Genomic DNA, 15317 nt, shown 5'->3' on the forward strand with positions numbered 1-15317 from the left:
AGAAACCGGAGGAGCCAGAGCAAGCCGATTCCCTATTACCATTGCTGATTTGATGGAAAGACAGGAAGTTCTTGCTAGAGATAATATTGTGACTCACCTGGAAAGTCTCCTCCTCAAGTCCACATGCCAAACCGAACAATGGCGCTGCTTTTGATAGTTTCTGATACAAGCGACCTGAAGGTAATTTGCTCATACAATAAAGGACGACTGGGGACTTCTCGCGGCCAACATTACGTCACATAATAAACTTGGATTTGCAACCTGAAATTTCAGTTTTGTGGAGAGACCCCTAAGAGAATAGAGTATGTGGTCGTGTCGGACGAGAGCAAAAAGGGAATTACCAACACCATGCCGTTACATCCTCTACCACCGACACCAGCAATACCAGAAGCATCCCCTCTGACATTACACCTCTTATTACCAGAGCTAGAAGCCGCTACGCTTCAATGTTTCGCTCCATAATCCGCTTCAACATTCTCTCCAGAAGCCGCTCCGCTTCAATTTTTCGCTCCTCAAGACGCTTCAATATTCTCTCGAGAAGTCGCTCCGCTTCTAGAGACAAAAGTCGCTCTGCTTCAACGTTTCTCTCCAGAAGTCTCTTCAACATTCTCTCTAGAAGCCGCTCCGCTTCAATGTTTCGCTCCATAAGCCGCTTCAACATTCTCTCGAGAAGCCGCTCCACTTCCAGAGCCATAAGTCGCTCTGCTTCAATGTTTCGCTCCAGAAGCCGCTTCAACAATCTCTCGAGAAGCCGCTCTGCTTCTAGAGCCATAATCCGCTCCGCTTCAACGTTTCGCTCCAGAAGCCGCTTCAACATTATCTCGAGAAGCCGCTCCGCTTCTAGAGCCAGAAGCCGCTCCGCTTCAATGTTTCGCTCCATAAGCCGCTTCAACATTATCTCGAGAATTCGCTCCGCTTCAATGTTTCGCTCCAGAAACCTCTTCAACATTCTCTCCAGAAGTCGTCTCTCCTCCCTGTCAGGGATCGTGATCACAACCAGCCAAGGTTCGTATTTGTGGCCACTTTTTGATCCATCTCTTGAAAGCTCGTGGTCGTGGACAGTTTACTCGCTTATGCATCCAGCCAATCCCTTTGCTTCCATGGACGTCCATGCAATTCCTGCCAACCTATTTTGTTTCCACGAAAATGTAGTCTCCTCGGATCATGTCTACTGCCAAGAATTGTTGTTGCTCGTTTGTTGATACCAGCCAGAGGCTTACCATAACAACAACCACTACAAAGGTAATCCATACTTCTCCATATTTTAGTTTCACGTGGAAGAAGTAATAGAGTCACCAGTACAGATGCAAGATGATGTCTTTATCTTGGTCAACTCATCGATCATACAAGATAGAAACATGTAAACCATACTTGGGGACTGAGGCTCTACACGGGATCCCTTCACTGTCAAATCTCAGAAGACACGGTCAACCAAAAAGTCATATCCACGACAAGGTCATCCACCCTTTAAAAGTATAGAGTAATAATATCATCACCTCTCTGTCTAGAAGGCGCCTGCAACACTTTACGAGGCCGCGACGGATCCCAAGCCTACTCAGAGAAAAAAACTTCAGTAACCAAAGAGAAGTGTGAATGGGGACCGCTCATCACGGACCATCCCCGACAACAATCAAGCACTCGTGAGATAACTCCAGAGACGCGGCTGAAACATTTTCTTGAAGAGATATAGGGAGCCAAGATTAACGACATAACTCTCTCACTTCTACCTCTTCGTTATCCAGAATGTTTCGTCCACGTGATATTCCAAGCATCCAAGCATCACATCCAGGAGAGTATGATAAGATTGTATCAAATCCCATATGCGTGGATTCAAGACGATGCAATTAAAGTAGGCTACACTTGGGGACTGAAGCCTCCTTCATTTTTAGAAGCTTAAACGCATTCACCACCTTACTAGTGAATGCAGCAGAAGCACATCTTCCACGAGAAAATTGGCTCAGGATAATTACACATGGGGACTACCAGAATGGGATTCCTTCACTTCCCTCAACCAGGTTATTTCCGATTTCAACATCATCACTGTCGAAGTTTTACGAGCCTCAAAAATTTCTCAACATGAAGCCGTACACGTGCATCAAAGACCCCAACAACACGCCACAGAGATACATTCACATATCCGGCCACACCATCGGATCTAACAAAAGTATGACTGGGGACTTCTCACCACATCCCATTCCATACAATAGTCCAAGATTCAGAAGATGGTTCAAAGGATGTTACTTGGAATGAAGTCCTGGTAGCAGCACATCGGCAACGGAGCGCCTCTAAACTCATCTATTTCTCCCAATGGTCCCAGAAGATTTCGACCATACGAGCATCCACGGCATATCATCGTCGCAATCAGAAAGTCGAAGCACCAAATAACCTAAAGTCAAGGATGGACCAACAACGCAACCACAATCTCCAAGATTAGCCCTGACATGATCATTGTCGAGCATATATTTCATCCATCCATCCCAGAGTGTAATGGAGTTTGGTAAATTTTAAAATCCATTGGAGAGGTTAGATACTCATTCTTCTGGAGTTAGAACCTTATCACACATTCTGGAGAAGATCGATGGTACTTTTGGGTGGCTACATGCGAGAGAACCTACTTTGAGTTCTCCTGGCTCGCCTTGCTGCTGATTATAACTATTGGAGATTGTTTTTTTTGCCGTTAATGCTCGCTCTACCACCGCTAACGAATGGCGAAGAGAAGCCAGAAGCTGCAGACGAAAGCATAGAGCTGGACGAACAACAAAACAGAAGAGAGTCGATACCCTTTTTCATACGAACGCAGTTTCTAGAGTTTGAACAGAATAAGGATTCCTTATTGCTCCATGAATGGGAATAGATTACTAGGCGCGCCACACTCATGCTCCATATCCGAACAAGTAGTGTGCCAATATCTCTGCTTCATAACCGAACCAGCAGCGCGCCAGCACGAGGAACACTAGTCGCTCAACCTACAACTCTCCATGGCTCGAGCACTCTGTGGTCAATCCAACTCTCCATGGATCCAACACTCTATGGTTAAGTTAGTGCCAACGCTCCAGCATTCCGTGATTCATCCAACAAGCCTTCCAAGTGCCATTTCCACTGTTTCACGGACTGAAGCCATCAGCGTCGTTTGGTAGCCAAAGTTCCAGCGCCATATTTTCATCATTTCACGGACTGAATCCAGTTTCACCATTCCATGGACTGAAGCCATTTTCCACCATTCCACTGACTGAAGCCAGTTTCGACCATTCCACGGACTAAAGCCAGTTTCCACCATTTCGCGGACTGAAGCCAGTTTCCATCATTCCAAGCTGGCAGTGCCATCCACCATTCCGAGCAATCAGCGTCATTCCGAGGTCAGCAGCGCCATCTCCGCACAACCAAGATTGAATCGCCATCTCTGCCAGGGTTGCAACGCCTTCCACTGTTCCACGAACCAAAGCCACTGGCGCCCTCTTTCCCATTCTGTGTTTGGGCCAGCCAACAACGTTATCATTACCGCTCCATGACTAAGATAGCAATGTCAGCATCAGCGGTTCATGGAAGAAGTTGCAGCGCCAAGATCGGCACTATGGGGCCAAGCCAGAAGTATGTCAAGCCAAAAATGCAAAGATTATGGATTCCTCATGCCTCCTGCCAAAGATTAGCCAAATTTTCCTGGAAATCTCTTCATGACTTTCTATTTTGATTTTATCCTTGTCTGTCACCATCTCATGCTTACCCCGCAACAATGCCAGTGGTACGACCAAGCAGGGGACTTAATGTTGATGGTGGTTTTTAGCTCAGGGTTAAATCTGTAAAACCTTTCATCTGATGTGACGTCACTCTGCGAGGAAACGAGGCCATGAATGACAACCTCTCCACTGGCACATTTATTGAGTCGTTCAATATATTTACATGAAATTTATCCAGACTAGCGCATGTAGCAACAATCCCAGATACTTTGTAAATTTCGGCGCTTGCTTAATATGAGTTTGTTTGAATGCTTTATGTGTTATGTTCCCCGCCTGAACTCTTAATATTGATATGGCATGACGATTTGTGTTCACTCGCAGCAGAGTAGCACGAATTTCCAAGTATCAAGGATAAGGTCTTTGCATAAGGTATTCAATCAGAAAGCATGCTCTTCTCAGGCAATGAACTTAAAAGAACTCTGTGTCAACACATAGAATCCAATCAATTATCCTGACTAAGTTGCAAAAGTTAGGGTTTTGCGCCTTGCGCAGTATATCAAACCTTGTTTGTCGAAATTAATCCTGGGAAAACTAGGTAATTAATCCTCCATGGATTAGTAGGTGCAAAATCTTTCCCAGAATCAGAAAATAAGGAGCCGCAGGATAGGAACAACAACAAAGGTAGACGTGGCCATGCCTTAAGCCAGCCAACGCCATTTTCCATTGGCGAGGCCCCATCCTAAACCGGCCTTATTTCCCTCGACCAATCAGGTCACTTTAAACTCGCCACACGCACATAAGTTGTGGATGGGCCCATACTTGCTGGCCTCATTTCCCATCGACGAATCAAGTCGCTCTAAAGCCGCCACACTCACACCAGAAGTTTATCCACGCCCATGCTTGAACGACCCTCTTTTCTGACCAATCAGGTCGCCTTGAACTCGCCACACGCACATAAGTTGTGTCTGGGCCCATACTTGCCGGCCCCATTTCCCATCGACCAATCAGGTCGCTTTAAACTTGCCACACTTACACCAGAAGTGTGGCCACGCCCGTGTTTTGGTCGTCCCTCTCTTTCGACCAATCAGGTTGCTCAAAACCTGCTACAGTATTAAAAAAGAGATGTAAAAATTGAGCACATTGAGCACACGTTCCAGATCACGCCTAACTCGCTGAGTACGCAGGTTTTCCAAAACCAACCCAACAGAACTCTGTGTATTGCTCCAACCACTGTTTCATCAGATGTCCACGATGCAACCCAAGTTTGTCGAAACAGACGACTATATCAACCCTGTTTTGTAGAAACAAACTGGTTCCAATCCAAATACGAGATTTAATCTCTCTCAAAACTCCCCATAATCCTTCACAGAAATCTCTGGTTTTTGTGACTTCCCTGTTTTCCTTGAATCCGAGTATTGAGCCCAACTGGATTGAATCCAACACCCATATAACTCCTGTTCTGTCAAATAGAGTAAGCCCAAAGAGTTTCAGCGATTGAATCTCCTGAAAACACGTTCAATTCTCAATCCCTAATTTCTGCAGAAAAAAGCCAAGTTTCCCGCCAAAAACATAATTTGAAATGAAGAAGAAGGTCACCGCTTATCCAGAGTGCTTGGGTGCCGATAATAATTAGTGTACCCCTTATCAAATGAGGTACCCCTTATCCAAAATTGGGAGTACTCCGAATAACACGTGTCCTCCGGGTGCCAAAATCAACTTCTCGAGCCGAATTTTTCAAAAATGTTTACTTCCCAAAAATGCCTAAAAACACATAAAATACCAAAATTAGTACAAAATCGAGTGCCAACAATATATAGTATTGAGATCAAATTAGACACAAAAATGTGTCTATCAAGTATGTACCTTTTTCTAGTTCTCACATGTTAATCTCATTTATGTGGAAAGTCGCATTAAACCTTTAACATGTAAGCAATGTCATAAACCTGGGTTGTGAGAAAGGGGTAGTTAAGGAAGTTTATTATTATTGTAAGGGTAAACTAGGAACTTGTGTTATGAGTAGTGTTTCTGCTATTTAGGCCGAGTGAATGTTATAATACATGCAATTAAGTAATGAAATGAATTAATATTCTTCTTTCCCAATTACCGTCTGCTCTCTCTTTCCCTCCTCTAATTCGTCTAATTCTTCTTCTAACCCTCTAATTCCTCTCCCCCTTTTCCAATTATCTTTATCATTAGAGATCTATCCTGTTTCTGAGCACCAATTGTGCTTGGTCGGCGAAATTAGATTTCAATATTATTAGTCATAGTCATGTACTTAGATATGTAGCTCCTTCACTCAAAAAAAAAATCTCTCGATTTACCAACACATTTCTTTCTGCATACACATATCAAATTGTATAAACAAGTTCACCATCAATGAAGCATGCTACAATTTTCTTCAAATCATCACATTTTAGTCTCTCCAAATATTCTTCAAATATGTTATAAATAAATATTTATGGGGAAAATTTCATCAAACAACATATAAAAAATCTGTAAGAAAATAAGTTCTTAGTATAATAGAAAGTATATCACCAAACAAAATACTCATACTTAGGAAAATACTATAAATTACGTTTTTTCCCTCAAGTTAAAAGCAAATCCAGAAAAAGGACATAGAAGAAAAATGGTGATCTCAATATTAACAAACTCAGTATCTAAACCTAATTTTGTACTTAATCAAGGTCTAAAACCAAAACCCATTTCTTCAATAAATTTAAAACCCACTATTTCATGCTCTTCTGATTCTAATGGAGGTTCGTCACAAGCGATTACTGTTTCAAAAATTGAGATTTGAAATTTGGGTTTGGAGATTTTAACATTAGTTATGGTGATTGGTGCTCCTTTAGAAGCAAATACTACTAGAATTGAGTATTATGCTACTGTTGGTGAACCATCATGTGAATTGAGGTATGTTATATCAGGGTTGGGTTATTGGGATGTTTCTCCTGGGTTTGGTGATAATGCTCCACTTGGTGAACTTATTAATGTAAGTTCTTTGATGAATTTCTTGGTTTGAACTTATTTCTTTATGGATTTAGCTTACTGGGTTTAGTTTTATTTTATGGATTGCTTATTACAATAACTTTATGAATCTTGATGGTGCAAGTAGTCTAAAAATGTTTGATTAACATTAGACATGAAATCTTTGGGGCTAATTAAACATTAGATTGTATTAGAGCATATCATTTCGCTAAAATCACATTATGTTTCTTTCTAAGATGTACTTTGGATTTTTTTACAGACATGAACCTGAGCTTGTTAAAAATGTTTAAATCTTTTGAAGTGGCGTACAAAATAACTACGACAGAGCTGAGAAATGTGCCCACCTAAGAATGACTTGGCTTTGCTTAAAGACATGAGAATTATGATTCAAATAATATTATTATAGGTGTAAAACATCCGAATTTTATTTTTTTAGTTCTATAACTCAATCTGCTGGTCATGTTTTATTCCCCTCGTCGTCTCCAGCCTTTCTTTTTTCTGCAGATAAAAAGAAAATAAAAAAAATCAGTACCCAAATAATTTATTGGTAACTCCTTATTACAAATACTTGGTAATACAAATTCACAGATTTTAAAATAGACATTTGAAAAAGTAAAGAAAATATAGAATCAGACTTACTCGAAGGCTTTTTTAAGTTTAACAGCCTCAAATGCGGGTTGACATGTAAACCTAAACTCTCGTATTTGGGGTCATAAACCCCGATCTTTATAGAGTTATTCCTGTGCATTTAAGAAACAAAATCTTAATCGAATACTAAATTAATAGTATGTTGCTAAAATGAAGCTAAAATAATCATACTAAATCGTACACAGTGTTCTCCTTCGAGTTCGGAATGCCATGACCATTGCTCTTTAACGACTTGCCTCTCGATTCCTTAATTATAATCAAGTTTGCCAAAAATAAAATTTACTTTTTTCTATATAATTTCAACAGGAAAAGAAATGCTTAATTGAGATTAAGGTATCGAGAGTTACCTTAGAGTAAGCATTTGCATTGTCAGGATAAATAGGTTTTGGAATGTGAGTATGCTCGGGTGTATTATTTTTAAGAATTTCCTGTTTTTCATTTACTTAATTAATTAGTTAACTCCAAAAAAGACTAGAAAAGAATGGAATTTTTTCATGACATTTAAATAAATTTTGTAATAATAATAATAATCTTTTTTTTTCATATTGGTTTCAAAAGAATTTAGGTCAGTACCTGGTTCAATCGAAGCGAGTCTTTGACTTCTTGGGTCGACTGGCTACTGTTTAATGGTATGGTTGTGGGTTGAAAACGCAATCGCCTGTACTTATCTTTTCTTAACCACGGATCTTGCAAACGCAAATTATTTGCTTCCGCGCTATACACATATATTGGAAAAGAGAAAAAAGAAGCAAGATAAATACAAATACTCCTCCCGTCTAACATATGTAGGCGAAGAACTTTGCATTTGGTTGTCCATTTAGAAAGGTCAAATTAACTCTTTAAAGATAAAAAAAAAATTGTCCATACATATCCACATTGATGATTCATGATTATGTGTTAGTGTTAATTTTACTAGTCATATAGGTTAAATTTGTATACCTCATATGTTTGGGTAAGCCCTTTAGATCTTTTATTCTCGGCACAAATGTATATTTTCTGTTTTCGCTTATCTTTGTCGAAGGTTGAAACCTATATTAGAAATTAAATAAAAAGAATATCTTTAAGTAACATTCATTTAAAATTAAGAAAATACTAAATAACACAAAATATTATTCACCTTGGAAGATTAGAGGATTGTTGTTGTGGTTGGTGTTGGTTGTGATTGTCATAATAATTTGGATGAATAGACCGCTCAGAGTTATCAGGTTGGTTGAAACATCGCTCATGAATTGATACTTCATCATTTGGATTATCCCGTGGATAAGCTTGTTTATCCACGTCAATTACATTTGATGATGATGTTCTATTACTATTTGCAGTTAGATCAATAACTTTTGGCGCATTTGTTAATTCAATAACTTCTGGCTGCTGAAAGTAGTTAATCAAAACTAATTGACATTATGATTCATTAAACATATTTAAACTAAAACGGCTAGATAAACTTCAATTAGTATAAACACGGTTGATCAAAGAACATACAGTTGAAGAAGTTTCAAGGCATAGAGTTTTCGTCGCCGGATATTGAGAAATCGGCGGCACTAGCGACGCTGATGAAGAGGAACCATGGTAGTTACTTCGATTGAATCCAATTATCCTTTCAACTTCTTCTAGTTCAAATGTTATATTTTTAATTTCATCATCCGTCATATTTATAAAAAATTCGTCATCATTACTGATGATAAGCAAAAGAATATAATCAATTAGCTCATGCTCACAAATAAAGAAAAACACTATTATTTAAATGAATAAAAAATATAATTATATAACGCTACACATAAAAGAGAAACACGCCTATCTTTTTTATTAAACAGAAAATACTAAACATGTCATCTTTTTTACTGAAGGGAATATATTTTACCTATATGGACCCAATAGTTCTAAATCAGGAATTTGTTCCCCTTGACCCTGATGGTTAACGGAGGGTGCTTGATCTCTTTCCATATGACGAAATGATAACTCTTGGTCGTCATTAAGGTTGAGTTGAGGCTAATTTTCAAGGTAAAAATAATTCAACATTGTTAGTCATAGTTCCTTGAGTGCAAACACAAACGTATGACATATAAATGTTACCTAATTATGACAAAGCTCAGTCTATTATACGCACATACCATGGAAACTAATGGAAATTCAGGGTTGATAGTTGGACTCAGCAACGTTATCGGCCCCTGCTTACTTGTTGATTCTGATGTTGGTAATGATGTGTTTATCAATCTTTGTTCGGACATTGAATAATCCAAATGCTCGTAACTTTAGATACTGAAATCGACATTATCGAACTCAAAGCTGGTAAATTTATCCACAAGAATTAAACAATTAGTATAAATTTAAATAAATTTTTGAACTTCATGACCATATATTTCCTGAAGGTGTTTAACCCACTTTTTGGTTGAACAATTATAATCACTTGCAGACTCCAGCAATTTAAAATCGGAGATGTCTGTATTATCATATGTATTAATAAGAAAATCTTTTTTGTCCTGAAAAATCATAATAAATACTTTATATTTCATTAGATATTATGGTATATAATTTCTTAACATGTTATATCGAATTAATGAATATAAAAATATAAATTGTATTTGATCGTGATCTAACTTTTAGCTAATTTTATTTACCTCCATAATATAGCGTTATTTAATTCTATCAGATATCCAAGTAACTCCAAATGCAGAACCTAATAGAAAAACAATAAGCAACAAACAATAAGACAATTAGATTTTATAGTGATTTTAGAATGTTTTTTCTTAATTAAGTAAAATAATAATAATATACAAATCCTTGAGATCTACCTAATTAAAATGAAAGCATATATTAGTCAAATTATTCGGTTGATCAAAATCACCCTCGAGTGAGTCGGATCGCCCAATCCGAGATATCTAGTAAATAATTATAATTACATTGGTTGCTTTAATTAATAGAAATCATAACCCCTTTTTAGGTAATAATAATTTTCTATTATTAAATAAGACTCACATGAAAATAATTAATACTCCCTCTGTTTCTGAAAGACCGTCCTCTATTCCATTTTGGTCTGTTTCAAAATTGTGTCCAGCTTCTGTTTATAGTCATATTTTTCCAATAAACTCTCTAATATACTCTTAATGTTTTATATTCATAAATTCTTTCTTAATGGCTCAATCTAAAATATTAATGAGATTTGTATAATTAAGGAAACAAATATATCCTTCATTCCTTTTAGCTTTCTTTTTTTATTTTCTATTTATAATCACATAACAATTTTTGGTAGTTTTATTACTAACATTTTTATTCAAATATATTAGGCAAGTAACTAAGGGTATGCATGTAAACTACTACGGTCTCCTTAATATTTTGACAAAGTCAAAGCGGACTGTCTTTTGGAAACGGAGGGAGTAGAAGCTATTATAATGTTCCTAATCCTAAAAGAATTGTGAATTTATCGAATAGGGGAGTTTAGGAAACAAAAATACTTACATATAGGTTTTAAAAAATCATGCATGACTATTTGAATTTATGTTGTTAATTCTTAAAGCTCGAGTAAAATTATTTCGATTTTAACGACATTAGCTAGTGTACAACAAGAAATTCTAGACTATATAAGAAAAGATAGATTGGTATTCGAGAGAATTACCGAACTTTATTTTTTCAATCTCAGAATAACGGGTTCCTTGTCGTTTACCGTATAATTGCTTTATCAATTATTATCGAGGTTAGGGGATCATTTTTAGCCCTTTCGAATCACACCTCATTTATGAAGACCAAAAACTCTACCCAATTAATTTTAGATTTGAGTTGTTGTTTCAGTACTCACACGTTTATCCGGTTTATGTGGAAGTTACGTTAAACCTTTAACACGTAAACAAACATATACATTTACCTGGTCGTCAGAATCAAATTTCCCGTGATGGTCTACTTAAGATATCTAATTCCTTCAATCAAAAGAAAGATCTCTCAATTTACTAACACATTTCTTCAAAATTATATTGAAAAAGTATCATCAATCGAACACAAACAACATATAAAACACTTATGAAAAATCATTTGCTAGTACAATAATAATTAAAAAAAAAACATATTACCAAATAAAATACTCAAACTTACTTGGATTCTATGATTTTCCTGGCCCAAGCAATTTATAAAACCAAATGAGCAACATAACAGTAAGCAGTAAACTACTATTAACCAAGGTAGTCAATTTCGGCCATCTCGGCCGAAATTCCGCCGAAATTTCCCTTTTCGGCTCGTAACATAGCGGAATACGAAATTCCGGTGATATGAAAAGTTACCGGAAAACTCGGTTATATCGGCCGAAATTCCATCGATTTTACCCCCGAGATAGGGTGTTTTAGTAATTTAACCTAACTAATCCTAATATCTATTCCACCGATTCACTCTTCTTCACTTCGTTTCTTCTTCAGTCTCTGACTCTCTCTCACATAATCGAAGCAAGGTATGTTAATCGAAGCAAGATTAGGGTTTGTGGTGTTAATCGAAGCTAGATTTATATATTTTGACTTTTGAGAACTTTTCTATCATATTGTGAGTTCTTTTGATAATCTGAGATTAGGGTTTTGAATTTCAATTGAAGCTTTCTTTGTTTAATTACTGAATTTGTTTTTCATGTGTTCTTTTTGATTTGTCATGGGTTCTTGTTGATTTGCTGGTGAGGTCATTAAATATTGAGTTCACTTCATAGTTGTGACAGTGTTTGATGCATGTTAGGGTTCTTGTTGATTTGCTTTAGTAATGAAGAATTGGGTGTTCGGTTTCCTCAGGTAGCAGTATTAACTGTTGGTTAAGCTCAAGAAGTATTTAATTTTGCTTTGTGTGGCTCAAGTAATAGTCTTCTTTCAGCTGGATGCAAATCTGAGGTAGGCATCCATTCTATGCTTCTCTCAGGTAGGAATGTGGTTGAGGTGATGTTTGTGTCATTATCTGATATCAATTTATAGACTATACATCGATGTTCATAAGTATAGTTTTATTAGGCAGTGGTAATAATTTTGTGCTAATAATTGGTTGTATTAGCCAGTGGTGTACCAAGTTCAGTTGGCTCCCAATTGTAAGAAAGTTCAGTTGGGTAATAGAGTTTGCTTATTGTTCTCATAATTTCAATTTGACATGAATTTCAGGTTGTGATTATGGATTCTTCTAATGCATCCAATTCTAACAAATCAAACACTACATGTGGGTCAATACTCCCTCAATCTTCTAGTCTGACTCAAACAAGAGATCCAGCATGGAAATGGGCTACATGCAAAGATCCTGCATTTCCGAAGAAACTAAGTTGTACGCTTTGTAACAAATAAATGCGTGGTGGTGGAATTACTAGGCTTAACCATCATATCACACAAGTCAAAGGGAATGTTTCATCATGTATAAAAGCAACAGTTGAAACTATAAATGAAATTAGACAAAATGACAGTATAAAGAAGTTAAAGAAAGATCACAGGGATAACGTTGATGCTATGTATCGTCGCACACATTTTGATGAGAAGTCTGATGCTGATATTGATGATGAGGACCATGAGGTACAAGAAGTTGAAAAGGATATTAATGTGGGCAGTAGTAGTCAAGTAGTTGTTCAGAGTCAGAGTAAAAGAAAATTCAAGAGCCAAAGTAGTTCTAGGGGTCCAATGGATTTACTCATGCAGACAGACCACCAGAAAACTCAGCAAGCCACTCTTGACAGAAACAGTTCAGCTAAAGAGAAGTTAAAGAAAGATGCATGGAAAAGCATTTCAGCTTGGATGACTGAGAACTCTATATCTTTTAATACTGTTCGATGTCCAAGTTTCCAACAAATGATCTATGCAATTGGTGAATATGGTAAAGCTATGCCCGCGCCATCTTACCATCAGATTCACACAAATCTTTTAAAGGACCAGTTAGCAGAAACAAAGAAGTTTGTTGATACATTTAGGATAAATTGGAAGAGGTATGGATGTTCTATTATGTCCGATGGTTGGACAGATGGGAAAAAGCGACATCTTATTAACTTTTTGGTGAATTGTCCGAAAGGGTCAGTTTTCTTGAAGTCTGTAGATGCGTCAAACATAACCAATGATGCTGATTTCATACGTGAGATTGTAAAGGAGGTAATTGAAGATGTCGGGAAAGAAAATGTGGTTCAATTCATTACTGACAATGGTTCAAATTTTAAAAAGGTTGGGAAAGATTTAATGATTGAATACCCGAATCTATTTTGGACTCCTTGTGGTGCTCATTGTGTCCAGTTGATGCTAGAAGAACTTGGTGACAAGCTTATGCGAATCAAGACATCCGTCATTCTAGGTAAAAGACTTGTTACTTACATTTATGCTCATTTTCAAGTATTGTGCTTGATGAGGGAGTTGACACGTGCAGACTTACATAGGTCTACAAAGACTAGATTTGCACTCAGTATTACACACTAAAAAGACTTCAAAAGTATAAAAATCCTTTACAAATGGTGTTTGTGAATGATAGGTGGGCAAAAACTAGATTTTCAAAAGAAACTTCTGGAATTAATGCACTTAAAATTGTTACAAGTAGCACATTTTGGGAAGATGTTGATTATGCTTGTAGTGTGTTGAAGCCTTTAGTTAAGGTTGTAAGGTTGGTGGACATCGAGCGCAAACCTACAATGCCTTCTTTTTATGATGCAATGAGGATAGCAAGGAATCAACTAGAGGAGAAATTCAGTGAAGATAATGATACGTGGGGTGTAATTAAGGCTTGCTTTGAGAAAAGATGGAAGAATAACTTTAATCATGCTCTACATTGTGCGGCATACTATTTGAATCCTTACATATTCTACACTATTGAAGCTTATGAAATGGATAGTGATCCAAAGTACATAGAAATCAAAAGAGGACTTCATACAGCAATTGAAAGGCTTATACCCAATGAAGATGAACTTGATGCTGCTACGGGTGAATTGAGAAAGTATGCTGATGCTGTTGGGATCTTGGGAACTCCGCCTTGCAAAAGAAGAAGAAATAAGGATCAACCTCATAAGCTTGTTTGTTCTTTAAGTTTAAAGTTTGACTACATTTGTGTTAGATAGATTTTATAACTACTTTGTTTATATTTATAATAGATGAATGGTGGATTACATTTGGAGGAATCGATGCACCAAACCTACAAAAATTTGTAATCAGAGTATTGAGTCTTACTTGTTCTGCTTCCCCATGTGAGAAAAACTGGAGCACATTTCAAAATTTAAGTATTCTAATCTTTTACACTGATTAGTAATATTTTGAATATGCACGAACCATGCAATTCCAGTACCTATATTTTGAATTAATTGATTGTGGAGTGTTGTATTACTGTTAAGACTTGACCGTAACTCATTTCCCTTAAGTGCTCTGTATAGTAGGTCGATTGAACTAGGAACATAACATGCCTGTATAGTGTATACCCCTATGTTCTTATGACAACAAGCAACAAAAAAATTAGCATGTGCTTACTATTAAGTATTTTAGTTGAATTACTTACTTATCTTATGTATTTCAGTTGCACTCGAAAAACGAAATCGCATAACGCAACAGAAATTGAATGATAGTGTTTTTATCCAGTATAATAAGAAATTGCAGCGTCGTTACCTAGAAATCCAACAATATAATGATAATGATAATGATAAAGCTAATGATCCTATTTTTCTGGAGGAGCGTGATGAAAATGATGAATGGTTGGAGTTACGAAATTTGAATGACTTGGAGGTTCATGGTGATTATGTAACTTTTGATGATTTACAAGAGATAGTTAGTGAAGAACGTGGGACTGTTGGTAGTAAAGGTGCCAGTAGTTCTCGAAGTAAGTCTACGTATCCAACTAACTCGGAGTATGATGGATATGATACTGATGACTTGATGTTGGACACTCAAAATGGGCTACTCGGTGGTGTCGGGAATGATGGAGTTACTTTAGATGATGATATCTATGATGAATCAAATTATATTGATTAGAATTGTAATATCCTTGTTGTTCCTTTACTTTGTACACATTTTGTAACGTTTACTTAGAGTGTGAGACTATTTTTCTTGGTTG

General features: G+C 37.0%; 1 protein-coding gene across 1 annotated transcript; it reads left to right on the plus strand.

The window, feature by feature from the left end:
- Window positions 1–12595: 12595 nt before the first annotated feature.
- LOC113325846 lies at window positions 12596–15235 on the plus strand. Its single transcript, XM_026573714.1, has 4 exons — window positions 12596–13662; window positions 13755–14289; window positions 14331–14460; window positions 14784–15235. Exons 1-4 carry the CDS (start codon window positions 12596–12598, stop codon window positions 15233–15235), a joined length of 2184 nt encoding a protein of 727 aa, XP_026429499.1.
- The last annotated feature ends 82 nt before the right edge of the window (window positions 15236–15317 follow it).

This window comes from Papaver somniferum, unplaced genomic scaffold (genome assembly GCF_003573695.1).
Source record: "Papaver somniferum cultivar HN1 unplaced genomic scaffold, ASM357369v1 unplaced-scaffold_0, whole genome shotgun sequence".
NCBI lineage: Eukaryota > Viridiplantae > Streptophyta > Magnoliopsida > Ranunculales > Papaveraceae > Papaver > Papaver somniferum.

What these genes read in the sequence shown, in the direction of transcription:
- LOC113325846 (XM_026573714.1), top strand. Translation starts at nt 12,596, where the DNA reads ATGCGTGGTGGTGGAATTACTAGGCTTAACCATCATATCACACAAGTC. An exon ending in ACACGTGCAGACTTACATAG is followed by an intron (nt 13,663 to 13,754) that starts GTCTACAAAGAC and finishes TGTGAATGATAG; the next exon opens with GTGGGCAAAAACTAGATTTT. An exon ending in TACTTGTTCTGCTTCCCCAT is followed by an intron (nt 14,461 to 14,783) that starts GTGAGAAAAACT and finishes TATGTATTTCAG; the next exon opens with TTGCACTCGAAAAACGAAAT.